Raw genomic sequence first — 27,311 nt, 5'->3', positions numbered from 1 at the left:
CACACACAGTTACTCCCCAGCAGAGGTCTCCGCATGAAACAGGGCGCAGTATGAATTAGTGAAGCCCGGTCCTATGTCATCCTAGTGCTGGCAGATGGCATTCGTAAAAGTGAAAAAGTACTTTCCCCAGTCTGCTTTTTAAAAAAATATATCTGTTAGGTATTCCTTTGGACATAATGTTTTTGAGGTGTGTGAGTGGTGCCATTGTTGATTTGTTTGTTTAACTCACTCAGTCAACCAAACAGAATGCACTCTTATTCTGGTCTCCCCAACTCCTTCCCTCCAGCCCCCTCTGCCTGGCTTTCACTTTTGCTGGCACTCTACCCTCCTCCTAGACCTTCTAGAGACATGGGTGGCAAGGGCCATCTCCAGGCCCTGCTCCATGCTCTAGTCCCAGGGGCCCTCCAGCAATGCCAGACTCTGCTCTCCACTCTGTCCTGTTCCACCAGCTTCCAACACAAAGTCAGCAAATGGGCCCCAGCCAGGTGTCACGGCACAGTCCACGGCACAAGCATGAATGACATTTGAAAGGATCCCTGGATGGTAGAAAGAGTTCTGGCACTTTCACATTTTGGGGATCGCAGGACTCAGCATCCTCGGTCCATCCATCCCTCCCCATCTCCATCCCCACCGTGACACACTCAGGGGCGGGGGCAGTAGACAGGAGAGGGCGGGAAGAGGGAGCGTCCGGACTGCAGGACGATCTCACAGGGCTGATGGGGCGGGAGAGGGAAGGGAGGAGAGAGGTGAGGCGCTGGAAGGGGTGGGGACCGCTGGGCTGGCCCGGGCGGGACGGGGCACTGTGTGTGCACGCGCGTGCGAGGCGTTGAAATGCCCGGCACGTCGGGGCAGCAGGACAGAGCCCAGGGCGCGCGCGGAGCCTCCCAGTGTCTCGCTCCCCCGGCCACGGCCATGACAGAAAACTCCGACAAAGTTCCCATCGCCTTGGTGGGGCCTGACGACGTCGAGTTTTGCAGTCCCCCGGTGAGTAGGGCTCGGGGATCCCCCGTGCCGCGGCCGGGTCAGTCGACACGCAGGACCCGGCCTTTGCGCCGGTGTCTGAATCCACTGCCGGGAGTCAGTGATCTGCGCCACCGAATGTGGCAGGCAGGTGCCCAAACCTGCGCGTGTGCAGGGGGCTCGGGACCCCAGACGGGCGTGCAGGGGAGGGCGGGACGGGACTCAGGAGGGGGCGTCCTGTGGCGGCGGACACAGCCGCGGGGCCGAGGTCCTGCTCCGCCAAAAGTTTGCTTATCACACATCCACGCCTGAGTAAAGGGACCTCCGGGAGGGAGCGCAGCGAAAGGGGACGCGCCGTTTCCCACCCCCACCGGGGGTGCCGGGCTGCGTGCGGCGCAGACGTGACCGGTCCCCCCTCCCCGGCCCTCCCCGCCCCCGGCCCGCAGGCCTACGCCACGGTGACCGTGAAGCCCTCCAGCCCCGCGCGGCTGCTCAAGGTCGGAGCTGTGGTCCTCATTTCGGGGGCGGTGCTGCTGCTCTTCGGGGCCATCGGGGCCTTCTACTTCTGGAAGGGGAGCGACAATCACGTAAGTCCGGAGAGCGGCGCGCGGGGCGCAGACCCGAGTCTGGGTGCGCAGGGCGGGGAGGTGCGCGGGGCTGAGAGGCGCGCGGGGCGGCGGGGTCCTCACTGTCACCCGCATGTACCCCTCTAGGTGGAGCCAGAGCGCTGGGCCGCAGGGTCGGCTCGCAGTGGCCCGCGGGCCCTCTCGCGCCGGCGCCGCTTTCCACTAGGTCCCCTGGGGCACCTTCTCCCTTCTTCCATCCAACACCACCACGCTGCTTTCTGCTCTTGGCAACTTTGTAGAAAAGCAAGTCAGAGTTTTAAGGGAGGATATTAAAACGTAGGGTAGCGGGAGAACGCAGTGGACAGTTCCAGTAATGCCCTTTTCTGCGGATCTCAGCCTGGCGCTTGCAGCCAGAAGTTGTGAGACTGGGTGAGGCACCTCACCTGTCTGGCCTCAGCCTTGGGGAAGAAATGGAGCTAAATCATCTCTAAAGCCTTTCCCAGCCGAGAAAGCCTGCGAATTTAAGAACCTAGGACAAAGATAGTCCTAGGGAATATTCAGACCCAGTATTGGGGATGAATTTGAACTTTCAGGAGGTTTTTGTTATTTTTATTGCGTGTGACCTGTCCATGAATGCTCCCTTCTGTCTTGCCCTGAGGAAAAGAAATGGGCTAACTTCGTTAAAGGTGGCAAATCTCTTTAAAAATCAATTCTGGCCTAGTCACGTGTGATTTAATGGTAAATGTTTCACTAACTGCTGTCCTAATTTCTTTGTATGTAACTATTTATTCTAAAGCTCCACCAGCTCTCAAAGAGTATGAAAAGCTCTTCTGACTTGACTGGGCAGGATTCCAGGATGTCTCTAAGTACTCTGAATTTTGTTCACCTATGTAAAGGGGGCATTTTATCTTGATGACCATTGCCAGGCCTGGTATAAGCTTATTTCGACTAATGGAAAAGAATTCCATCTCCAGCTTGCGCACAAAGGGCTTTTTCTTAATCACTACCCTCAGAGGATCTGTGACTGCTGTTTGTCACCCCCCTCTCTCCCACCATGAAATTCAAAGCATGAACGAATTCCAGTACTTAGAGAAAATGGTGCTGAAAGCAATTCAACCATTTTACACATCACATCTTCTGCAGTCACTGCATAATTTGTATTTTTAACTCAAATGCCTACTGTAGATAATCATGCCATTTAGCACTGAGTCTGTTTTAGAGACTATATCAAATTTACAAGCATCGATTTGTAAGATCAGAATTGCACAGTATTTTGTGTATATTTGAAAAGTGCCTTAATGTATTTGTATTTTAAATATAGAAGTTAGGCCAGATGCTCGTGTCTGAAAGCAGCAAATCTGAACAGGAGAACAATTTCAAGATCTACATCTCCATTAATAGCGGGGTTGAGATCGGCATCCCTTGGGAAATTGTATGGTATTCGAATGTAAATGCTATCTTTTAGATGACAAAACCTCAGTGGTATAGGTCATTTGGAGATAAAAATAGCTTTGCTCTTTTGGGGGGAGGGTAGAGATTTTAGACATGATATGTATTAAAATGAATATCATTTGGCATTTAATTATTCAAGGCAAACACAACTAACTGACAAGCTTCTAAAAGGAGAGACTGAATGATCGTCCTAAGTGGGGCTCCCTCTTTTCATCTTGTCCTTCACCACAAGAGTCTGGTTCAAGAGAGCGGTATTAAATTCTTAGACTACAGAGGAATAGTGAATCACGTTTTATTGCCAACAAAGTTATTTCTACTTCCTGTACAAGCAGAAGAAGGACGAAAATCATGGTATTTTTTTTTTTAACTCCCAAAATACTTGGTGCTGCTCTAGATTACTTAAGTCTGAAAAACAAATCACAAAATACTAAATAGGGTCCGTTTGGCACCATCTCTGCAGAGCACACGCACAGGTGTGCTTTCCCTGAAGTATAAATAGCCCAAACAAAACGTAAATCCAAAAAGGTAAGGCTCTGTCAAACAAAAAGACATCCCCCACCAAAAGGACTCCCCACTCTTCGGGAAGGATCCAAGCTCTCCTCCTCTACATTAGTTTATAGAGGAGAACCAGCTGTCATTCCCCTCCTGTCCCTTTCCTATGGGGACATCCCCTCAGGACAGGTTTACTCAAGTCAGCTGGGGGACTAGGAAGCATCAGCGTGCTCATAATTGGGCGACGAGGGAGGGCCTGGGCTCAAATATTGAGCCCATGTCTCATCCACGTGACTGTAAATGGAACAGGCATTGAAATATGGGGAAAGTCCCACCAATAAGAGAGAGCGGGCAACCCTGCCCGGTGGGAGGAGGGGATGAGATCGGTGCTTGAGGCCTTTATTCTCAGACTGATTTTTCTAGAGTGTCCCAAACATTATGTCATCAATCTTATAGAACCCAGGCTTCATTAGAAACTCATTAGCAAATAATCCTGGCTGTAAAAGGCACCGTACTGAGAGGAATTTTGGCAAATAATAAACTTCATTGTATTTAGAGAATCGCCTGAGGTGCCAACAGCCCCACTGGCTCCGCAGACAGGAGATTACAGCTCCCCCAGCCCAGCCTCCCGAGCCCAGGGCCCAGTCCTGGGGCAGAGCTCTGCCCTGTGAGTCTCCCACCGTTCGCTTCGGGAGGGCACAGACCTCTCACGGCCGCCCCGAGCCCCGTGCGCTCCTTCGACGGGATGGGCTACAGCCACATTACAAATGACACCACTCCCGTGCCTGGTCAGGGAGCTTCTGTGGGTGCAAAGGTGGCGGGGCGGTGGTGGAGGAAAGCAGAACGAGGACCACGAACCACTCTTCTAGTGTTATGACTTTGTCTCCTTAAGACCCGCTAAGAATTTAGAAACTGTTTCTGAAATTTTGCCTTGTTTACTAGTAAAAGCCATGTGCCACGCTTTCTCTCTCTCTCACACACACACACACTCACACACACACAGACACACACACAGCCTCTTACTGCATGAGCGAAGGACGCGGGTGCCAGCAGGGACTCACACAAATGCTGTCTGCCGTGCTCCTTTCCACGGTCCTACTGAGCCCACGGGAACAGTGGCCGCTCAGAGAGCCCAGGGACCGAACAGAGCCCGCTTTCTAAGCCTCACCTGCGGAAAGCACGGGCTCGGCCAAAGAAAACAGGTTTCCCAAACTGGGCTGATCATGAGGACCACCTGAGCTGCAAAGTGAAAACAGGCCGGCGGGCTCGGCTCGGCTCCAGTTCGGCTAAATCAGGGCCGCTAGAAGTGGGGGCAAGCGTGGGGGACAGCGTACCGCAGGGACCCAAGCGCAGGAGGGAAGGAAGGGCACCGAGAGACGGTGCCAGCATTTTCTGTGCCACTGAATGAAGGCTGTTGCCCGGAAGGGGACTGGCTCACAAAGCCATTTCTACATCTCTGCTGATAAAATAAAACTGTGCTCCGTGGGTCTCGTGATAATGAGTTTTCTACAAGTAATGATCTGGTAATAACAGATACTTCTTCCAGTGTCTGTCTTGTAGCCGTCTTTCTTCATAATGAGGGAGAAAATCGGACTTGAATTGAACCTGAGCTATTTGCAGTTCTGACCTACTGACCTGACACTAAGTAGCAAGTGTCTCTCATCAGTTCTCAGTCCTTCCTCTTTAGAGATTTTATATAAGATATATAGAGATACACACACATGCATATGCTTCTAAGTCAGAAAAAGAAAGAGGGAAGGCAAGGGAAGAGAAGACCCACCTACTACCCCCCAACACAGAGAAAGTTCTAGTAGGGCAGCACACACTGAGCAGGAGCGGTGTGCACATTATTTTGTAAGTCAGTATACTAACAAGATGTCTAAACTAAGAGAGCCCTTTGGATCATCTAATTTAGTGGTAAACTGGAAAACAAGTATTTCAAGGAGTTATTTTTCTAAAGATTTTACTTGTAAATCCAACACGTAACACAGATAAGAGGCAGAGCTGCTCTGGCTGAACTGTAGGTGGACAGGAGAGAAAAGACGACCGTCACAGTCCCACCTGCTCTGCCACCCTCACCTCTGGGCCACCTCTGTGAAACCTCAGAGCTCGAAGGCCATAAATGAAAACCATCTATGAAGCCAAGCTTCTTCATTTTACACCCAAGGCAACTCCCAAGACCCAGGGCTAAGGGGTGTGGCCACTCGTCTTTGATTCGTGATCCGGTGCTCTTCTCTGATGCCAAGTCTCCCTCCCTTCTTCCCCCGCACGTCTCATAACAAGATGCTCTACAACACCATATGCCTGTCCCATAGTCATTAAAATGACTAACTCCCACTTTGCGCTGAAACAGATGTGCACATTGACCTTGCTCTCTGCGTGCTGCTCGGTATCAGGCATAACCCAGCCTGAGGGTCCTCACTGGATACCATACCCCGAGCCGAATCTTAACCAGAGGATTTTTTAAAAACCTTTCAAATGGAGGTGCCACCGCAGGCTTGTTTAGTTAACAACCCAGTTAACCATTTATCCATTGATGGCTCTCAACTCCGACTGCAAAGTAGAACTGACCTAGGAAAATAAAGATCCACGTCCAAGCCCCATCCCCACAGGGTCTGATTTGAGTCAGCCAGGCGGGACACGCATGCACAGTAGCAGGAGCTTCTACTCCGGTACTTCTATGCACAGCCAGGATTCAAACCACTGAGCTATTTGAATAAGTATCGGAGACTACCAAAGCTTTTACTCTTAAGGTATTTTTAAAGAAATCATTGTATTAAGTGATTGGTGTATGGATGAAGTCCTCATATATAAATATATTACTATTAACAATGATGCCGTGTATCTCTAACAGATGTGAAAGCTACCTCAGGTACCGCAGGTCTAAAGATAAGCCCTGAATTGCTCTAAAAGGAAAGCATCACTGACTCCTGTGTTCACTTCCAGATTTACAATGTCCATTATACTATGAGTATCAATGGGAAATTACAAGATGGGTCAATGGAAATAGATACCGGGAACAACCTGGAGACCTTTAAAATGGGAAGTGGAGCTGAAGAAGCAATTGAAGTTAATGATTTCCAGAATGTAAGTATATTTCATGCATTTAGAGAGTTTAACCAGGCAAGCCTGGAAGGCTTTCCTAATCCAGGGAGAAGCAACATCTCTCACACACAACCAGATGGTAACTGTTCTTTATGGCGGTCATGGTGCCATACTAATTCACATATGTTATGCAGCACATTCTGTCTGAGAAAGGACCACTCTTTGTCCTTTATATTTTCAAAATGAAAAAACAACACCTTGGCACTGAAAAGAACAGGTACTTGGAACTATATAAAGTCTTGGCAGAAGGACTCGAAAGAGCTATTTCTTTCCAAGCAGCTTTCTGTAACACAGTGAGTAAAATGCTTAAAGCAACTCAGAATGTTCCAAGGTCTAAAATGTGAACCTGCAGAGAGGAGGGAAATTGTAATGACCTAACAATCTCATCAACAACAGGTGGGATCTACTTACATACTTTTCTCCATTCTTCAGATTTCCCATTTAATCCAGAAAATTGGAATGGAAATTCCCCTATCATAGTCCTATGTTTTCTGACCATGGCCAATTACAGATAAAACATCCGAGTCTCCTTTGAAAGGAGCAAACATGTTTGTTTTCAAAAGTTCAATTTATAGGCAATTGACCTCACGCTCTGCGACAGTGCTTGGGCGCACGTCTGCAACACAGTGGCACTTGGGGCCCTCTCCTGCTGGCCCATGTAAATATCTTATTCTCTTCATGTTCAAAGACGAGGAAAAGGCATCACTGTTTGTGTTTTCCTGTTAAATCTGTAGATGGAGTAGGTGAGACTTGATAATGAAAAAAGGCACTTGAAAATAATGTCTCTTTTGACAGTTTATTGGCCTACAAACATCTCATCGACCCGCCTTGCTCCAATTGATGAGAAAAACTAGAGATGCTTTTCATTTGAATGAAAGAACTCCCCCTTGCTGATGCCAAAACGCATTTCACAAGTCCTGTTGAATACCAAACAGATGCTAACCCTCGAGACACCCCCCCCCCATGGGTGATGTTCGGTATTTCTTGCTGATGACAAGGACTGGCTGTGTTCAGAGTGGGCTCTGCCTGGGGGTGGGAGGGAGGAGGAGGGGCAGGCTGTGCAGCCCTGGACCGGACTGTTTAGTCAGAGCTTTGCAAATGGTTCTGGTCAGTGCACAAAGATAATTTCTCTGGACCTATTAAAGGCTTTTACTGCTAGACCCAGGACAAGGTAAAAGCATTTTTTCTTTGTACTGCTCAATGAAAGATGACAAAATGTGGCTCCCCCCCACACATCATTCAATCCAGAACAGAACTGAATACCTATGATGTGTCACAAGATCAAGATATGCAAAGGGAGCTACACAGATGAATAAGAAAAGATCCATCTCTCTCAAATGTGCATGAATCAGGAATACAGTTTTAAAATATTTTAATCCCAAACCTATATTTCTGTTTTATAATCCTTCGGTTCTAATAATGGTATTGATTGTGTTTTGTTCTCATAGGCCAACAGGACCACAAATATTTTATAAACTGATCAATTCTCTTTGATAGCTTCCACATTTCTCTAAGTCAGAACTGGTGAGTAGGACATTTTTTTGATGGATAGAACCTGTTAGGGGTTTAAACAAGCCTGGACTTTTGAAAACACATGAATCAGTCACTTCGGTACCCGCACTATTAACTTTCTCCTATATTTTAAACCATCCGTCAAATTCAAGAGGTGTTTATCAAGGCCTACTGTGTGCAAGGGACAGTGCTGAGCACGGGGGATGCAAAGACAACTGACACTTGGGCCCTCCCTCAAGGACCTTACAGTCTAGGCCGGGAGGCAGACATGCCACGCAGAAGTGACTTCAGGTCCGCTTGGGAAACATGCTGTGACAGAGCTATGAACAGAGTTCTGTAGAACACACGGGGTGGGGGCAGCTGCTGGCAATTAGGGGGCTGGAGCAGGTTTTACAGAGGGGATGACAGTTGAGTCAGGTCTTGAAGAATGATTAGGATTTCAACCAGCAGAGAAGTAGGGGCAGGGCTTTCCAGACCCAGGGAGGAATCCTGAACACAAATACCCAGGCCCACCCTTGAGTTCTAAGTAGCGTCAGGTGGTGGAAGGTGGGCAAAGGGGAAAGAGGGGCGGGGCCAGATTAGGGAAGGCTCCTAACTGTGAACAGTGAACAGTGTCCCCGGCTAACCTAGGACCCCACCAAGATTTTAGTAGAGCCAGTGGGAAAGAAAAAAAAAAAAAAACAAAAAACAAAACCCTCCTGAGAGGGAATAGCACTGAACACAGGGCTCTGGGCTCTATGCCGTGAAAGAAAAAATTATTCAGGCCACTTGTTATGAAAGGGAAAGCAGACCATAGTCAAAGGAATCTAGTACAGTGGGGTTTTACAGAGAGATTGGGTTCAACTCTGAATACCATAAGGAAAGGTGAGGATTTATAGCCAAGGAGTAGGGTGGGGGTATTGGTGGAGAGAAAATTACTAAGACATAGAGTAGTTTTTTTACTAAACGAGAACCAACAGGGTTTTTGCTACAGGCAAGCCAGGGTGGTCAGATATCAACGGTGATCAGACCAAGGCCAACTCAGCAGGATTCCTGCTAAAACTGGAATAAACTGGCCAAGGCAGAGCGTATGGTTGGGGCCTAGTCAAAAGGAGGACTCAGAGCAGCCTGACTAGAGGTGGGTCAGGGAGTGTCTTTGTCAGTGCCCCAAGGAATACAAAAAGGGGTTTGTTCAGAGTGTATGAGCTACATTCTAGAAAGTTTTACCCTCAGAAGCATCAATGCTGTTGGTTTAAGCCAACCCTTTCTGGGCTAATGACTCATTTCTGTAACTTAAACCCCAGTTAGAAATTATATGGTGGGTATATGCACGTGTTCACTACCCAGTTCTTTTAACTTTGTGTATATTTGAAAATTTTAATTTAAAAAGCTGGAGGAAAAATAAAAGAACAGCATAATCTACCTGGTAGATAGGTTAGTGATTTCAAAAATCAATATGACCCTTCCTCAAAAAATTAAAAATAGAAATACCATATGGTGCAATATTCCAGTACTAGGTTACCCAAAGAATATGGAAACATTAATTCGAAAAGATATATACACCCCTATGTTTATTTCAGCATTATTTACAATAGCTAAGATATGGAAGCAACCCAAGTGTCCATCGACTGATGAATAAAGAAGACGTGGTATATATAAATATATATATATGTGTGTGTGTGTGTGTGTGTGTGTGTGTGTAAATATAGATATATAGTGGAATATTACTCAGCCATAAAAAAGATGAGATCTTGCTATTTGCAGCAACATAGATGGACCTAGATGGCATTATGCTAAGTGAAATAAGAGAAAGACAAATACTGTATGATTTCACTTACATGTAGAATCTAAAAAACGAATGAATAAACAAACCCAAAAAACCCAAAAATCAGCATCAGACCTACAAATACAAAGAACAAACTGATGGTTGCCAAAGGGGAGAGGGATGAGGGGATGGGCAAAATGGATGAAGGAGAGAGGGAGATACAGGCCTCCAGGTATGGAATGAATAAGTCAGGAAGGTGAAAGTCACAGCACAAGGAATATATTGTATATGTAACAGGTTGTATGGGGCCGGATGGTAGCTACCCTCGTGGTGAGCACAGCGTAACGTACAGATTTGTTGAATCACTGTCTTGTACACCCGAAACTAAGGGAACACTGTGTGTCAGCTATACTCAAAACAAAGTTTACAAAAATCAATATGGACCCAACTATGACATCAAAGAAAAATAAGACATTAGTAATTTATACTATAACTTGGACTTCAGTGTGCGCACGCTCAGCCTGATGTACTCAGAAACGTCGTGACGTCGTGCGCTTGCTCCGATAGGCGCGTCACTGCAGGTGCCACAGCCGAAAATGCAGCCTGATTTAAGCGTGTGTTGGCAAATTAAATACCAGGCTCTTCTTCTCAAACGGTGAACAAACTACCGTTTTCCCTCCATTTTCTCAGGAATTGCATTCCTTACAATGCCATCGTGCGTGGAGACTGTAGCGGAGGTCACGCTGTGCTGATAAGTCCAAGAGTGTTAGATTCTAGGCACAGATACTCGCAACCAGGTTTTCCACCAGGCCCCCAGGGCACTCAGCTCTTCCTACTTCCCCTGGCTCTGTGGGATCCAGCCCCCCGGACCCTGACCACGGAAGGTCAGGGGAGCCCCAGTCTTTGTGACAACCAAAAACTCCCTGGAAGATTTCTAAAGTGCCCTCTTGGGGGAAGGACCCCTTTTTGGAATCCTGGTCTAAGCCACAGAAACCCATGAGATCCTCTAGACAGAAAAAACACACGGCTAAAATGAGATCGCCTGACTCTTATTTAAAAAAAAAAAAATGCTAGAGCATTGGACTCGGCACTCATTATCTTTGGTAGCAAATTTCTTCATTATCGCCAGCTTCTAGGGCCTTGTTTGTTTGCAGAAACAGGAGGTTTGGTTGGCTTTCCTGTGCTTTCCCATTCCTCTGTTTAATCTCTTAATATATCTGGCTGCTTGATATGGATTTGTAGCCATAATATGTGCGAATTTCTTCCCACAGGACCCATCCCTGTGGGGTTTCAGTTCTCTTTGCAGCATGTAGACCGTCAGAACTAACTCAATACTAGATTCACACTCGGGGCTGTGAATCCTTCGATAAAATCGGCTCTGTCCTTTGGGGATATAGTAATGGTGATATGGTGTTTCCTCCCTTGCAACTCACATTCAGAGGATATGAGAGTTGCAAGGGAAGAGAATATATTGCATGGAGGCGGCAGTCATCTCCCCCCACTGCCTTCTGTTTCTCAAGCCATGAGCCCTGGATTTACATGCAGAATAAGAGCAGCAGGCCTTCAGGAGAGAGCAGGGACCAATGGTTCTCAAATGTGTTCCCTGGGCCACCAGAGGCAGCAGCACCTAAGAGCTTGTTGGAAATGCAAAGGGTCGCCCGCATTCAGACCTCCCGCATCAGAAACTCTGGGGGTCGGGCCCAACACTTTTATTTATCAAGTCCTCCAGGGGATTCTGATGCAAGGGAAAATTTGTGAGCCGCTGGTACAGAAGAAACTTGGATTCAAAGGCTGTGTCTTAGCCCATTCAAGCTGCTGGAATGAATTCCCAGAGCCTGGGTGATTTCTGAACCCCAGACATCTCTCACTGTTCCGAGACCTGGCAGTCCGAGATGAAGGCATCAGCGGATGAGTGTCTCTTGAAGGCTTGCTTTCTGGTTCATAGTTGGCCCACCTGTGTCCTCATGTGGCGGGAGGCGTGAGGGAGCTCTGTGGGGTCCCTTTTAGGAGGGTACTAATCCCACTCGCCAGGGCTCTGCCGTTATGACCCAATCACCTCCCAAAGCCCCTCCCTCAAATACCATCACATTGGGGGTTAGGTTTCAACACAGGAATTTGGGTGAGGGGACAAAAACATTCAGTCTGTAGCGGCTATTTCAGTCATTTAAAAACTTTGTTGCCCTGCATAAGTTCTTTTCTCCCTCAACTGGTGGTCCTTCACCCTGGCTATACCTTATAACCGCGTGGGGAGCTTTGAAGCACGCCGCTGTCTGGGCACTGCCCCAGGCCAATGAAATGGGAATCTCTGTGGAGAGTCCCAGGCATTGATGGTTTTAAATTCAGTGGTTTTAAAATCTGGTTCAGGGAGTCCCTCCTCCTGGAGAGGGCAAGGATATTGCTACCCCTCTCTGGGTGAGACATGATGCTAGGACACACGTGTCACATATGTGAACATGGCCCATTAGGCTGCAACGCAGAGCACGAGGAGCTTTAGGCAGAACGAGCCTTTCCTTCTCTGAGCTCCGGCACGTCACCCCTCAGCCATTGTAGGGCTGCTGGCTCTCAGATTACATATGGTGGAACTTGCCATGAATGTCCTCTGTTCTTCACGGAAGAGGGCTGAGTCCTGAGCCAGGACCCTGAGATTTCTGAATGCTCTTCCTCCCCCCACTCTGCAGCATTGACGCTGGAGCAAGTCCAGATCTTCCTGACATTTGTCTCAACTGAACGGAAGATTAGCAAATTGAGATGTTTGGATTTCTGTGGGTGTCTGCTGTTATGGCATAAGATTTGAAGGCCTTTGCCACTGCTTTTAGCCACTCAGTCATCATGAAATCCACCAGCTTTCCACCAGAGTGGAAGTACACACTCTTGGGACAGAACGCACTGCCAGTCCTCATGCACCCGCTGTGGCATCGGGACTGCGCCGTCGGCCAAGCCTGGAGCCCTGCGGCTGATGTTGCCCTTGAGGCTGGTCCCTAGGCTGACAGGGAGGAGACACTGTTTGTGTCTCACAAGGGACAAGAACAAAGCATCCAGGCCCTCTGGTAAGGTCTAGGAACAAAGGTCAGCTCCCGGTGTTGTAGGAAGCTTTACTATTTGCCTGGCTCAGTGACTTAGGAAAAATCTGCATTCATGGAATTAATGAATGTAGCCCACATCTTTCGAGAACCTTTGTGGGATCACAAAAAAGAAAAAGGTTCAGATACTTATGTCAAAAGTCTTATAACTGAGTGGGGACAGAACCTTGACAAGGAGCGGTCACTCGGGCACGGAGAACTAAGTGCTAGACGAGGGAATGAAGGCTGGGGGGCTTGCAGATGTTAGAGGAGGGGGACCTGCTCCGCCTGGAGTGGTGGAGAAAGCTGCGCGGACAAGGCAGCATTTCATCTGAGCATGGCAGGGCTGATGGAGCAACTAACAGACTCTGTCTCAGCTCACATGCCCCTGGCAGGGGTCTTCCCGACCACACCGTCAAAGGTACTATCCTCTGTGTTCCTGCCTCACACTCTGCTTTATTTTTCTCCATGGCACGCACCACCACCTGACTTGACCTTTTTTTTTTTTTGTAAATAACGCTATAAGGTCAGCTCCATGAGTGCAGTCATTCCGTCTATTCTGTTCATCCCTATACTTGGTGCTTGGAACAGTGCCCGGTTTGCAGTAGACACTCAATACACTGAATAACTGAACGAATGGATAGATGGATAAACTTATCTTTCCTAGGGCATCACTGGAATCCGTTTTGCTGGAGGAGAAAAGTGCTACATCAAAGCACAGGTGAAGGCTCGCGTTCCTGAGGTGGGCACTGTGACCAAACAGAGCATCTCCTCCGAACTGGTGGGTACCTCGGCATGCTTGACAGCAAGAGGGTCTGGCAGACATCGTTTGACCACATGGCCCTTTCTGTCTCTCGTTCCTGGATAGCTTCGTGACCAGAAGTTCTATTCCTTCTCTGCTGAAGAAATTGAAACTATTTTAGTCCTACTTGTTGATCCCCAGAGTTCATACTTATATGACGTAGTGTACTTAAAGGTTTTGGTAAAATGCATAAAAGGGCTTGGTCTTCACATGGCCCTTGTTTGCCTAATATTAGGGAGGGAACTGTCTGATTAGTGATGAAAACAATATAAAGCGCTTCTCATGACAGAATCTTCATTAAAGGGGCTTCAGGAGCTTTCTAGCCTCAGTTCCACTCAGTGTGGGAATTCCTCCTGAAAATCTCAATTGGCTGATCAAGCAGAGACAGGGCTCCCTTCCCTGGGCACCAGACAACTTTCGGGTGTGGGGCGGAGGGTGGAGTTCAAACCATTGTGCCCTACTCTGAGTTGAGCTGGCTCCCCCTACAGTTTCTTCCCCTTGGCTCGAGTTCAGCCCAACGAAGCTCCTTAACGTGTATTCATTCCTTTCCTATGTGTCAGATTCGTGAGGTTTTTTAAGCATAATTCTTTCATTTATTATTAACAATTTGCCTTTGAGCTCGATTTTATAAAGATTTACTTTAAGAATTGCACGGAATTCTAAAGACAATCTAATACCTCCCATTTATTTGATGCTTTGGGTCTTATGAAGCGGTCACATGCATTACCGTCCTCCATTTGAGTTGTGGCAGGGTATAGTGGGGAGAAAATAGGCTTTGAAGTTAGAAAAATGTGGGTTCAAATCCCAGCCCTGACACTTGCTATGGATGTGGCTTCAATTCTTTGAGCCTCGGTTTTGTCATCTACAAACTAAGGGTCTGCATCCTGTCTCCATGGCCCTAGAACCCACTGGATAATGACTACACGCTGCTGCTATAAATTACCAATTCCATTATGATCAGCTCTGGTCCTTCCTGTATCCCTGAGAGGAAGGTAAAGCAAGCCTCAGCTCCCTTAAGGCAAAGGAAGAAAAATAAGGGTAAGCAAAAGTGCCTGGAAACTGCCTGTTTGCTGTCATAGCAGCAGCAGCAGCTGTCTCAAAATAAAACAAAACAACACAAAACAAAAGCTACAACAAACCTATGAGTTTTTAAAGCTGGCCGTTACAGTGCAGATTATAAAAATGACACCCAGCCCTCCTTTGTTCCGAGCCTTGTGCTTTTCTTACTGCATTACCATTTTGTTGCGGTCCTATCACTCCATTTCTGTAATGCAGAATCCTTTACATGTTCTCCGTAAATGGACATAGAAGTCGTTTTCCTCTCCTGCCTTCCGAAAGAGCCAGCTCTCCAGCCAGCTGACTGAGATCTAATCATAAGTTTGCAGGACATTCCTGAGGCTTTTGAAGAACAAGTGGGGTTTTTTTCACCCCTGATTTTTAAAAACATACTTGGTCATTGTAGAAAATTTGGGACATACATAGAAGAATAGAGAAGAAAATCACCCACAATTGCTTAATCCACAGATGTTTAGGTTAATACTAACGTTAATGTCTTGGTGAATTATTTTCATGTGCGGGTGTGCTATTCTTTTCAGACTTGAAGCTATATAGCTCTACATTCTTATTATCTTCACTTAACTTTAGTTCTTCTACAATGCACATTATAATGGATATATTATGTCCTCGGATGGTTATAATTTGAAAGTCTTTTGTTCTTGAATACTTCAGCCATCTTCAGTTTTTCCACTATTTCAAATAACAATTCAAAATGATTATTTGAATACAGAAATAATTCACGGTGATGAACAGTTTAGCATTTTCAAGCTTTGTCTGCATCTGATTCTTTTCTTAGATCGTAGAGGCGAATTATTTTTCCTGTGCTTTAGTTCTTTCTATTGTGCTTGGTGGATTCTCTGGTGGGCAAAGCCAAATTCAGGCAACATGTTTGTGTGAATTAGGAATGTGTCCAGCTGTCGGTAGCAGAAAACTACACTCAGAGTGACTTAAATACAAAAGGATTTGTTTTTCTCCATAGTAGGCAATGTTTGGAGGGGGCTGCCGGCGTTGGCTGCCAGCGTTGCGGGGCGGGGGGCGGGCAGCATTGCTGATGTTTTTGGCCTTGCCTTCCCAGCTCCAACCATCAACCATGCATTCAAGGAAGGAAGTCAGGAAGAGGTTGAGCAGTGCCAACCATGTCTTCCCTTTCATCAGGAAGAGTAGAAGCCTTCTCAGCCCTCCAGTATACTCCAGTGTGAACTGCAGAGTCTAGAACCGGTCACGCGGGCACCCCCAGCTGCTGGACAGTCTGAGAAAACGAGCAGCCAGCGTCTCTCCTGGGGGCGGGGGCACTGCTGCCTCACACAAAAGCAGGACTGCGTGGCAGGGTCAGGGAGAGGCGAGGCAGGGTGGGCAGCTGAGACTACGCTGCAAGTAGATTGCACACTGCTAGCGTGTAAGATGCATAGGTGTGCATTACCGATGGGCTGGATTTATGCACCACTTGCTCTTATAAATTTTTCATCAGTTTTGTATAACTTTAAAAAGCTGCTATACCCAAAGAGCATTCATTTCCTGGATGGAGCCATTTAATTTAAGGTAAATAACTGGACTACCTGAGTGTTAGCTTCCTCCAATAACTTTAAGTTGTCTTAATGCAGCCATAAGCCTGGGGGACAAAGTATAAATGAAGTGCTGCTTTTAGCTAAAAATATGGAGAAAACATTTTAATTTCTCCAACCTATTGCAAACTAATAAATATATGAAAGGAACAACCTGGCAAAATAAATTTGTCTCCTGGGTTATCAGACGGTTCTCGGCATCTCGCTGTAGAAGAAAATCCAGGGTTTAGCTCTGAAATCTCAGTGGTGTGCCTGATGAGAGGAACATTGGAAATGTGTTTTGTTAGAGCTGGGAAATGTAGAAACGGTTTATGTTAAATCATACTTTGAACTGAAGACATTAAAGAACCAATCACTTGCTTTTCCCATTGTTGTTCAGAAGCTGCAGAACAAAACCCCAAAGGATTTTCACTTCAAATGAAGGGCTCCTCTGTCCTTTATAGGATTTCAGAGTCCGTTCAATTGCTTTTCCTCAAAAAATCTTTGATCAAAAACATCAGATTAACCTAAGTCTCAAAGTTGGTATCAAGTAATTTTCACTTCCACTCAGGACACTCAATATTCACACATTTCAGTTATCCAAAGGCAGGGGGACAAGAGGGGCAAAGACAACATTGTGAAGAGAGTTACAAAGACAAGACACACACCACACCACACCTCCGCCCCCCCACTACACACCACACACATACCACATACACATCCCACAACCCCACACATACTCCCCTACACTTATACACCCCACACCCCCTACATACCCCTCCACATACACCACACCCCCCACACCACACCCCAAATCTCCACACCCCCACAACCCCAAACATACCCCCTACACATACACAGCCCACATCCACCCCACACACACCCCCACACCACATACACACCCCATAACCCCACACATACCCCCTACACATAACACCCCCACCCCACACACCCTACATATCCCAAGTACACCACACCCTCCACCACACACCCCAAATCCCCACACTCACACCACACACATGCTGCATCCCCACACCATACACACATACCACATACGCACCCACAACCTCACACATATGCCCCTACACATACACACCCCCACCCCACACACCCTACATACCCCCCATACACACCACAAATCCCCACACCACACCCCACACACACATCACACATACCCACAACCCCACACATGCCCTATATACCCCACACAGTTCTCATTAAGGTTTTATTAGGTGAAATAATCCACCAGCACGTGACTCTTAATACACAGCATGTTTCATTGTCCTCTTTGCTCAATGCATTTCATTTTTACTTACTTGCAGGAAGGCAAGATCATGCCAGTTAAATACGAAGAAAATTCTCTTATCTGGGTGGCTGTAGACCAGCCTGTGAAGGACAACAGCTTCTTGAGTTCTAAGGTCTTAGAACTCTGTGGCGACCTTCCTATTTTCTGGCTTAAGCCAACGTATCCAAAAGGTAACATTTTAAATTCTCTTAATGCTGCTGGGAATTCTCCCTGTTTGTGTGAGTTTCCTGTGAGCCCTTCCACAGGCCTGAGCCTGTAACAAGGAAGATGCATCAGGATGCGTGCCACAGTGTCTCAGTAATTGGCAAGAGAGATCAAAGAGAAGGAAGGTGACAGCCATGAATGTTTTAGGGAAGGGACTGAGCAGCAGGGTTAACAGGAAGTGGATCAGGCAGACAGAATACCACTGCATTATCTGCCATTTTTATTTATGACACTCCCCCCTTCTTTCTGCTCTGCCCCTTAATCTAAGTTGTTTGCACTTTCCCATTTTACATTTTTTTATTCCTATGGCAGAGAATCAAGGGACTAAGAAGCTGTCATACTGCTGAATCTTTATTATGTTCAAACCTAGAATTATGGGACGGCCAAAAGCTGCTATGGGTATAGGTTGAGATTCTTCAAGTTCAAGGCTTGAGCATCGGCTTCCAAGTCCGTTCAAAAGAAATGAAGGGCCCCTGGGGTTCAGAGCTAGCTTGGAACACACCTTTGAGCTATCTATCCGTGGGTGGTGAAGGGCAGGTGGGCCCTGAGGGCCAACTTTCACTCCTCACCACCAGTCTTCCCACTGGCCCCCCCAAAGGCCTACTTTGTAGCTGTGGCTCAAGTGTAAAAGAAAGGCCTCTCTCCCAGCTCAGCTGAGATATACTCTGTCTTCTGAAAGATTTTATCGGGCACAGAGAGAGCAGCATGGAAATAAAATACAGGCATTAAAACCACCGAGCTTAGGAGGGGCAACCGGCAGTGACTATGAAAAGGGTGCAGTTACAGTTTTACAAGATGAAAGTAGTTATGCAGATAGATGGTTGCACGGCAATGTGAACGCACGTAACACCCTCAGCTGTACAATTAAAAATGGTTACAATGGTAAATGTTATATTTTACCACAGATTAAAAAAAATCTCACCAGGCTTAGAAAGTCCAGGCTTCTGATTGTGCCACTGCTAATTTATTCCTACAGGTCACAAGTCTCATTATGTCCCAAAGCTTGGATAAGATGGTTACTTTCTGGCCCAGGCAAAGCAAATAGGATCCAATTTATACTGTGGCTTCCTGGAAGAGTGACTCGAGAAGGATCCTGAGGCCACATGCAGGCTTAGTAAGGAGTAGCATGAGCAGTGTCTGTCACCACTGGAGGGGCTGGAGAGGGCTGCCAAGTGGGACTTTCACTTTTGCCGTCCCTGCTCTTGCTCCAGTGGGTGCTTGCAACTCACAATTCTGTGGCCTTTTGCCAAGTGCTGGCTTTTGACTCCTCACCTGCCTCCACATGAAACGGGCCTTCTTGCTTTCCACCTCCCAGGAACTACTTCTCCAGTACTTGTCACCTTGTCCACTCAAGGACAAAAAAAGCCTCTGACTCTGCTACTACGTAGAGCTCTCTCTAATCACTTTGTTTGAGGACAAGCCTCTACCCAGTTCATTCATTCGTTTATTCAGCACATACTTTTTTGAAGGCTTATTACATGCCATTGACTTGCTCTGGGTAGTTGGGATGCACGGTGCAGAACAGACAAGAATCCCTGCCCACAGGGAGTCTACGCTGAAGCAAGGGGAAAGAGCAAACAAACACTAAATTAAAATAAGAAAACCATATGGTAGGGATCCAAGGTGCTATGGAAAAATAACAGAGCAGGGCAAAGAAGGTGGGGGTGGGGACGTGAAGGTGTCGCTGGTCTGACTGATAGGATGAGTACCTTCACCCCCTGGCAAAGAGTGCGCTCCCTACTTCCGAGATGTAGCTTGGCCCCGCACCGCCCGCAGCATGACCACATCTTAAGTATTCAATCATTACATATTCCCACCCCAGAATTACATGTTACGTACGACACCAGAAAAGTGGAAACCACCTAAATGCCCCCAGAGTTGGAAAGGGTTAAATAATTGCTGGGGTAGCCATAGGGTGGAATATTACACATATTAAAGATGAAGGATTTTTTTTTCCCAGTCTCTCATAAACACAGTCACATTTAACGATAAATCAAGAAAATAAAACCCCCTCTGAGGATGCCTGGTCCCGAACACCTGATTCTAATAAAAGCTCCCCAACTCCAGGGTCCGGCAGCCTCTGCCCTTGGATCCTTAAGCTGGCAGGTCCCCAGCATCACGCAGCTGTATTATCAGACAGTGGAGACTGCACAAGGTCAGAGGGCAGGGTGAGAGCTGGCAGCCGCTGAGCCCTGGCTGTGTGCCAGCTGCCAGCCACTGTGCTAGAGCTTTAGGTGTTGTCCTTGGTCACTCTTTACCAGCAACTGTCCAGGGAACTACAAATGTTCCCATTTTACAGATGAAGAAACCAAGGTTCACAGAGATTTAATAACTCGCCTGAGGACATTCCATTAGTTAAAAGAAGTGGTGTTGAGATCTGAATCGGGCTCCCTGATCCTCTCCAACCACGAACTCAGAAACTTAGAAGCTACCTGTGGAAGCCCCCCGTGGCTGTAAAGCCCATCTAAGTTCTCAGAAATAACACAGCATGATAGAATCATCACCACCTAACATTTGAGTGCTTATTATATGCCAAATGCTGTGCTAAAACCCTTGGACACAGCTCTATCCTCTATCACTACTCTGTGAATTGGATACGTTATCCCCATTTTGCAGATAAAGAAAGTGAGACTCAGACACCAAAGCCAAAGCTGTGTGGTACTTTCCATGTGCGTTATTTGGCAGCCTCGGGTCATGCTGCAGGCCCCCTGTGGTAGTGTGGTGAACTAGAACACTGGGCTAGGAGCCAGAGAGATTCATGTTTGGCTCCTGTCTCTGCCACCCATTCTGCGATCTTGGCCAAGTCTCTTGGTCTTTCTGAGCCTTGATGCCCTCATAAACGTTGCTTCTTCTATCCTGCCCATAGGATTTTTAAAAGAATCAACCAAGATAACCAATCTCCTGAAAATTATAAAGCTTCATACTGTCAATCCATTAAGAATGCACAGGGCTGGGGTGCCTCATTGGCTCAGCTAGTAAAGCATGTGACTCTTGATCTCAGGGTTGTGAGTTCAAGCCCCATGTTGGGTGTGGAGCCTACTATAAAACAAACAAGAATGCTCAGGCCTGCAACTAACAGAATACCTGATCAACAGTGGTTTCAATAAATAGTTTGGTTCTTTTCAAATAGTCATGAAGGCTGGAGGTCGGTTTCTGGCATTAGCAGCTACTCAGCAACATCAGGGCACTTTTCCTAGCTGACTGTTTCGCTGCCTACGCCATATTGGTTTATCATCTTTGGGCCTATCCCTTCTGGTCACAGATTGGCTCTCATAACCCAGATACATCTATGTTCAAGAAAAGAAGACAAGACAGAGAAAGCTGTTTCGGCCCTCTTTTACCAAGAAAGCAAAAGCTTTCCCAGAAACTGCACCAATATATTTTGCTTACATCTCACTGGCCAGAAATGTTCCATCTGGTCTCTCTTAATTGGAAGGGAGGCTAGGGAAACAAGTGGTATTTTACTCCCTCAGCTCCTATTGTAGAGGCAGGTAAGGAAACAAAGAACTGAGAATGGATTTTTGTCGGCTGTCTCACGATATCTGCCTCAGGACTATGAAACCAAATCATGGTTATCTGTATGTTAAACTACTAACCTAAGACTCTGAAACATGCTTTATTATTTAAAAAGTCCTCAACACAAATTTCAATAATTAGACAAGAATCTGTTTTGATGCCCTTTTATGCTTTTACCCTGATAAACATCAATTATTTACTTCCTTGGTTATCCAAATAAATGAACTTAAAGCAATTTTTTTTTTTAAAGAAATCCAGAGAGAAAGAAGAGAATTGGTAAGAAAAATTGCTACAACTACCACAAGAAGACCACACAGTGGACCACGGAGCAACCCAGGCCCTGGAGGACCAAATAATGAAACCAGACCCAGTGTTCAAGAGGATTCAGAACCCTTCAATCCAGACAACCCTTACCATGTACGTACTGATGTTTTCATGACTGCTCAGATGAATCCCTTGAACATAACATTGAAGTGGTGGTTATTTCTACTTGAGGTTTCAAATGAGCACTTAATATTCAACGTAGATTTTTACTCAATTATTTAAAAAAATACACCTGAATTTGTGTCACGAAGTTTATAAAATGAGGGTAAGACACTTAAGCGTGGTCTCTGGTGTGAAATCCAGTTTGGTCGTAACCCTTATTCAAAGTTGTTTTCTGTGCTCTCCCTTTATTGAGTCACAGGCAAATCCGTAAAGACACATTCATATCAGGAATTTGATTATTCAAAAAATGTTTCCAAGAATGTGCCCTGGGGCCAACACACAGAATGAAAGTATTCTCTTTCCCCCTTTATATCCACTTGATTCATCCATTCAACAGACATTTGCTGAGAACCTGCTCTTTTCCAGGCCCTGTGCACACAGACAGGAGTTAAATTCTGCCCTCAGGGGCTCTCCGTCCAGGCGGGAGATAAAACACTTCAGACTGAAATGCTGGGAACTAGTGTTTATAAGGATGGCACTAATGTGCTAAAAACTTTTCAAATCTTCAAAAAATATTATTGACCATTACTATAAGTGAAGGGAGCAAAAGAATAGTAATTAAATTTTTGTAACTAGTGTTTTAAATGAAAAAATAGTACATGCCTATGTTTTTTTAAAGTAGAAAAGGGTATATCTACAATGAAATGTGTTTCCTGTCCGCCTCTGACACTTTCCCCAGGGCAATATATTAACAATAGCTATTTGCCCACTTTTCAAGAAAGTGTACCACGCAAACACACACATTTTTAACACAAAAGAGCATATAACACTTCTATACCTTACTTTCTTTCCAGTTACAGTATTTTGAAGATTGTTCTGTATTTCTACAAACATCTACCTCATTCATTTTAATGGCCACATCATATTCCACTGTGCGGGCAGATGTACAGAAATTTAACTAGTTCTACTTTGACATGTAGATTATTGCCCTATCTTTTGCTCTTATAAAATACTGTTAGTAGTATACAACATTGTACATGCCCCACAGTCACGGGAAGGAGTAAATAAGATAATGCAGGCAAAGCTCTTAGCACAATGATTGGCACATGGTAGGCATTACCTTGCTCAGTGTTAACTAGTAGTCTTATTATACCTCTTGTACACGTGTGGGAATGTTTTTCAGCATAAATACAGATGTATGGGTCTACTGGGTCAAAGGAGATGGAATTTTACATTATTTAATGGAAGATGCCAAACTGTCTCCCAAGGAATTACACCAGCTACATGTCTTCAATGGTAATGAAAGGGACTCATTTATTATCAAACTTTAAAAAAATCTTTACCAGTCTCTCGGATGTGTTTTTTCTCATTGTTTCATCTTGCCCGTCTCTAATTATGTGTAAGGTTGAGCATCTTTTCATAGACAGATCAATTCATTTACATATTTTTTCCTGTGTAGCCTTTTCAGTCCTATACTGTTTCATGTGTTGCAAATTTATTTTCTAGTTTATCATTTAGACTAACATATTTTAGAAAGATTAGAGCAAAAAGTATTTTTTAAATGACCCGAGGCTTATTGGACAATTCAGAACGCCACAGTACTTCATTCCCTAAAGCTCAAATAGTAAAAGGAAAGAAAGAAAGAAAGAAAGAAAGAAAGAAAGAAAGAAAGAAAGAAAGAAAGAAAGAAAGAAAGAAAGAAAAAGAAAAGAAAAGAAATCTGAATAGGCAAACAAAATTTAATATAGTTTACTCCCCCAGGTAGCTGGGCTAGCTAATCTGGTTCAAGGGAGGGGGCATCAGGCCCTTCACAGAGGGGCAGGATGTAACTTTGTCTGCCTTGCTTCCAGACTTGAATGATCCATTTTCCTTGAAAAACTCCAATTCTTTCTATCAGTTTTTCCTTTATTTCATGCTCAGCTTTAAGAAGAAGCATCTCCCCATGATCTCAGTCCTTCACATGTTCCTTTAAGGAAATATCCTGGGGCAACAACCTGAGATTTCCTCCCAACTTTCAAATCCCAACAAACCTTTGTTGAACCCTCAGATGAGGAAATGCCTCAACGGACAGGCTTCTGACTCCCCCTGCCCTGGAAGAGTCAGTCAGCTACAATCAATCAATGAAGTGGTTTTCTTTTTGCTGTCCCAGATTAACTTAGTTCAAGAGATAAGGGGGAAAAAAATGGAAAGAGTCTGAAGAATAAGAAAAAAATGGTTTAAGAGAGTAAGGCAAATATTTTGACGATAAAATGTGAACATAAGCTCTATCAGATGGTGTTAAGGAATGGTCAGTTTCGTTAGGTATGATGATGGCACCATAGCTGTGTAGGCAAAATACTGCTTTAGAGGTGCACTCTAATGTCTTTTTGGGTGAAATGTTGCAATACCTTCAATGTCTTTAAAGTCACTTCAAAATTTAAAATACTTCAGAAAAGAAAATGTCAAGCAAATTTGACAAAAGGTAAGCAACTGTCGAAACTAGATGATGTTCAGTACACAATTTTCTCCACTTCCAGTATGTTGATATTCCTAATAATAAAAAGGCCCTCTCCCCCAAAAAACTTAAAAGACTTGTTTGTATACCAGAAAAGGTGATAGGGTTGCGAGGTTCACTTTGCTCAAGCCTAACCTACGTCTGGTGCTGCATCTCCCCAGGTTCAAGTCCCTCAAGGAAAGAGACTTCAAGTGAATGAAGAGTACACATTAAAGGCTTCTTGGCAATGTAACTCAGTAACATATTCACGAGAATGCAGAATCTAAACCCCTAGGGACCTACGAAAAGGAAAAACAGATACATAGATTTGGCAGAGGGCAACTTCCTTCCAGTTCTGTGATACCTCCAGCAGTGAAAATGGGGATTGTGTAGGTGATTTTTACTCCATCCATGATTTTGCTTATATAATAATAATGGCACATAGAAACTAGAAAATCAAGTTTAAGGTCTTGAATTTTTAGACATTACATGGTGCCTTTTCCTGAGTATTATAGACCCCTTAAGGTTGAAATGAAGGCAGAATCTAAATGATGTCAGTGTCCTCAGCCAGTGCAATTGTAATAGCAATCTGTTAGCCTAGGTCAGTGAGTTTCAAAAGGTGCTCCAAGAGCCCTGGAGGCCATTCGTACAAAATGGCACCAGTGTTCCACTGACTTTAGTTAGCAGTGGCAGAAATGCTACTTCTGAATACTTCCTTTTTGTTTGCCTAACTTAAAACAGTCACTACTGAGTGGGAGTCATGACTCATTAAAGGCATGGAGAAACTCCGTAATATTAAAAACAAAAAAACCAACAGTCCTGCCAGTGACAGATGGAGGTTCCTTGATGTTTTAGAATGAATTCTGAATTATAAGGTTATAATAAGACTGAAAACTTCTTAACAGAAAATTATGCTGATTTCTTGTACCAGTGCAACATTCAGGATCTTATTTTAAAATAATGTGCATGCTACAGAATTCCCATTATGAAGAAAACACAAATAATTACCTTTTATTTCCCAGCAGCAGGAAGGGGAAGGCATGACATTTGACCCTAGACTGGATCACGAAGGAATCTGCTGTATAGAATGCAGACGGAGCTACACTCATTGCCAGAAGATCTGTGAACCCCTGGGGGGCTACTACCCATGGCCTTACAATTATCAAGGTTGCCGTTCGGCCTGCAGAGTTGTCATGCCGTGTAGCTGGTGGGTGGCCCGCATCTTGGGCATGGTGTGAAATCCCTTCATATACCAGGTGCTTGTATCATAAAAACTAACTCAAGAGACAACCAGAGTATGAGGCATCTTGATGCTGAAGGGACTACAAAGTATTTTATACTCAATTTGAGCAATGTTATTCGATACTTTTAACAGAAGCTCTCAATTGCTTTACAGAACTTTATCCACAATGTGCAAATGTACTGAAAGGGTAGTTTAATTCTAAGAGGCCATAACAATCCTTTTATTACTTGCTATTTTTTATTTGCTTTGCTCTGCCAATAAGGCCTACTCATAAGACTAACTTCCTAAGCTACTTTGAAATAAACATGAAAAATCACTTACAATGTCAAAGATCTCAGTTGTACACTTGAGTTCTTTTTAATCGAGTCATTGAAGTAATTGTTTTTGGTTGTTATTTATACAGAATTCCTCCACTGTTCTTAACTTTTATTTTTCTTCCCAGTGCTGCAAATGTACTCCAAAGTTCCCACATAAAAACACAAACAAAAAAGTAAAACGGGACATATAATGGAATTTACCTGAGAGCAAGCATTATAAACTTCAAGATGGTAGCTCACAGGAAATCTTTAATTTATAGTTTGTGCTGGCATGTGATTAACAGGTGGTTGCCCTGTGTTAGGAGTCACCCCATGGAAAAGAGCATTAGTATTAAGGGGGAAAATGAAGTCGAAGATAAATCTGACTTGTGGGAAAGGACTTTGACATTCTGAGAAGCAGGTCTTCACACCCTTTTCAATCTGTTCAGTACGTGGTCACTGGGCATGAAGAAGCAGAGTGATATCTACCTTTGTAGTACAGATCAGGCTGGTGATGTAGTCCAATTACCAGTAAGTTACTCTCATAGTCATAGGACTAACAGTGCTGCTTGGCAGATCTGGCTGAGAGGAATGGCTTATTTATTTATAATGACATAAAGTCTCTTAGGAACAAGGACTGTCTTTAGAAACTGAAATATTAGATCAGGAAAATGAGCAGGTATTTCATATTTTTGACATTTTAGTTTTGAATCCCACAGTCTGAGAGACAAAGAACTTTCTTAAGGAAAAAAAAAAAGTTTTCCAAAACAGTACAATGATTCAGAGAGATGACAGAAAGGTCTTGATACCATCTCACTACAGTCCCATATTCTAAATAAACCTTATTACTGTACCTCTAGTGTTTGCCAATTTAAGTTGGTAAAATCTTACAGTTTCTTAAACCTGGTTATCAGATGAACATTCGTATGTCTGCATTTACTGGAATATACAGTAAGTTAGGTCTCTGCATGAAAAAGATATGAAGGAAAGAGACATGCAGAATTATACGTTGAATGGTCACACTGTTCTCAGGCAGCAGCTACTTCTGGCACAGATAGGAATTTTACATGTTTAGTCTTTAAAATAGTTGTTACTCTATTAACTAAGCAAATACGTGTCAATGGCTCTGCCTACCATCTCCAACCTCACTATGCAGCAACCTGTACTTAATTCTACAATTAAATAAAAAGGAAAAAAAAAAAAACACCAAAAAGACTCAGTGATCCCAGCCCAGAAGAGCTTCTGGTCTCATGACAGACAAAGATAATCAGGACTCAGTACACAAAACGCCTTGACAAAGATGGGCACATTGGGCTTCTTGGAGGCAGAGAATGCCTTTGCTAGGTCTTCAAGGATGAACAGGAGTTAGCCAGGTAAAGGTGACAGAGGAAGGGCATTCCAAGCAGATGGAGGAGTTCAGTAAAGTCAGGGGTGTGAAGATGCACGATATAATCAGGCAAACAGAGCATTCTGGTTGAGGTAGAACATATTAAGATGGAAATGTAAATAGAAAGTATCTTATATTGCATGTTAACTTTGAATGTATTTATTTGGACGA

At 44.9% G+C, this 27,311-nt stretch overlaps 1 protein-coding gene and 1 long non-coding RNA gene across 3 annotated transcripts; one reads left to right on the top strand and one right to left on the bottom strand.

Annotated features, from left to right (window-relative positions):
• The first annotated feature begins 912 nt into the window (after window positions 1-912).
• CNMD (chondromodulin) lies at window positions 913-27,311 on the top strand. Of its 2 annotated transcripts, none has more exons than XM_040623315.1 (7): window positions 913-984; window positions 1,407-1,547; window positions 6,417-6,557; window positions 13,558-13,671; window positions 17,612-17,765; window positions 21,566-21,732; window positions 25,240-27,311. In XM_040623315.1, exons 1-7 carry the CDS (start codon window positions 913-915, stop codon window positions 25,450-25,452), a joined length of 1,002 nt encoding a protein of 333 aa, XP_040479249.1. In that variant the 3' UTR covers window positions 25,453-27,311. The 2 variants fall into 2 exon arrangements, with proteins under 2 accessions (XP_040479249.1, XP_040479244.1); XM_040623310.1 differs by having other exon boundaries at window positions 25,237-27,311.
• LOC121101019 lies at window positions 10,009-16,978 on the bottom strand. The gene is made up of 3 exons (XR_005832879.1): window positions 16,465-16,978; window positions 14,636-14,704; window positions 10,009-13,786 (listed from the first exon to the last, which is right to left on the bottom strand). It is a non-coding gene; the product is annotated as an uncharacterized LOC121101019 (long non-coding RNA).

The sequence above is a fragment of the Ursus maritimus genome, unplaced genomic scaffold, assembly GCF_017311325.1.
Source record: "Ursus maritimus isolate PB19 unplaced genomic scaffold, ASM1731132v1 scaffold_10, whole genome shotgun sequence".
Classification (NCBI taxonomy): Eukaryota; Metazoa; Chordata; class Mammalia; order Carnivora; family Ursidae; genus Ursus; species Ursus maritimus.
Note: the sequence above shows the minus strand (reverse complement) of the source record. Positions and strands in the feature narration are given on the sequence as shown.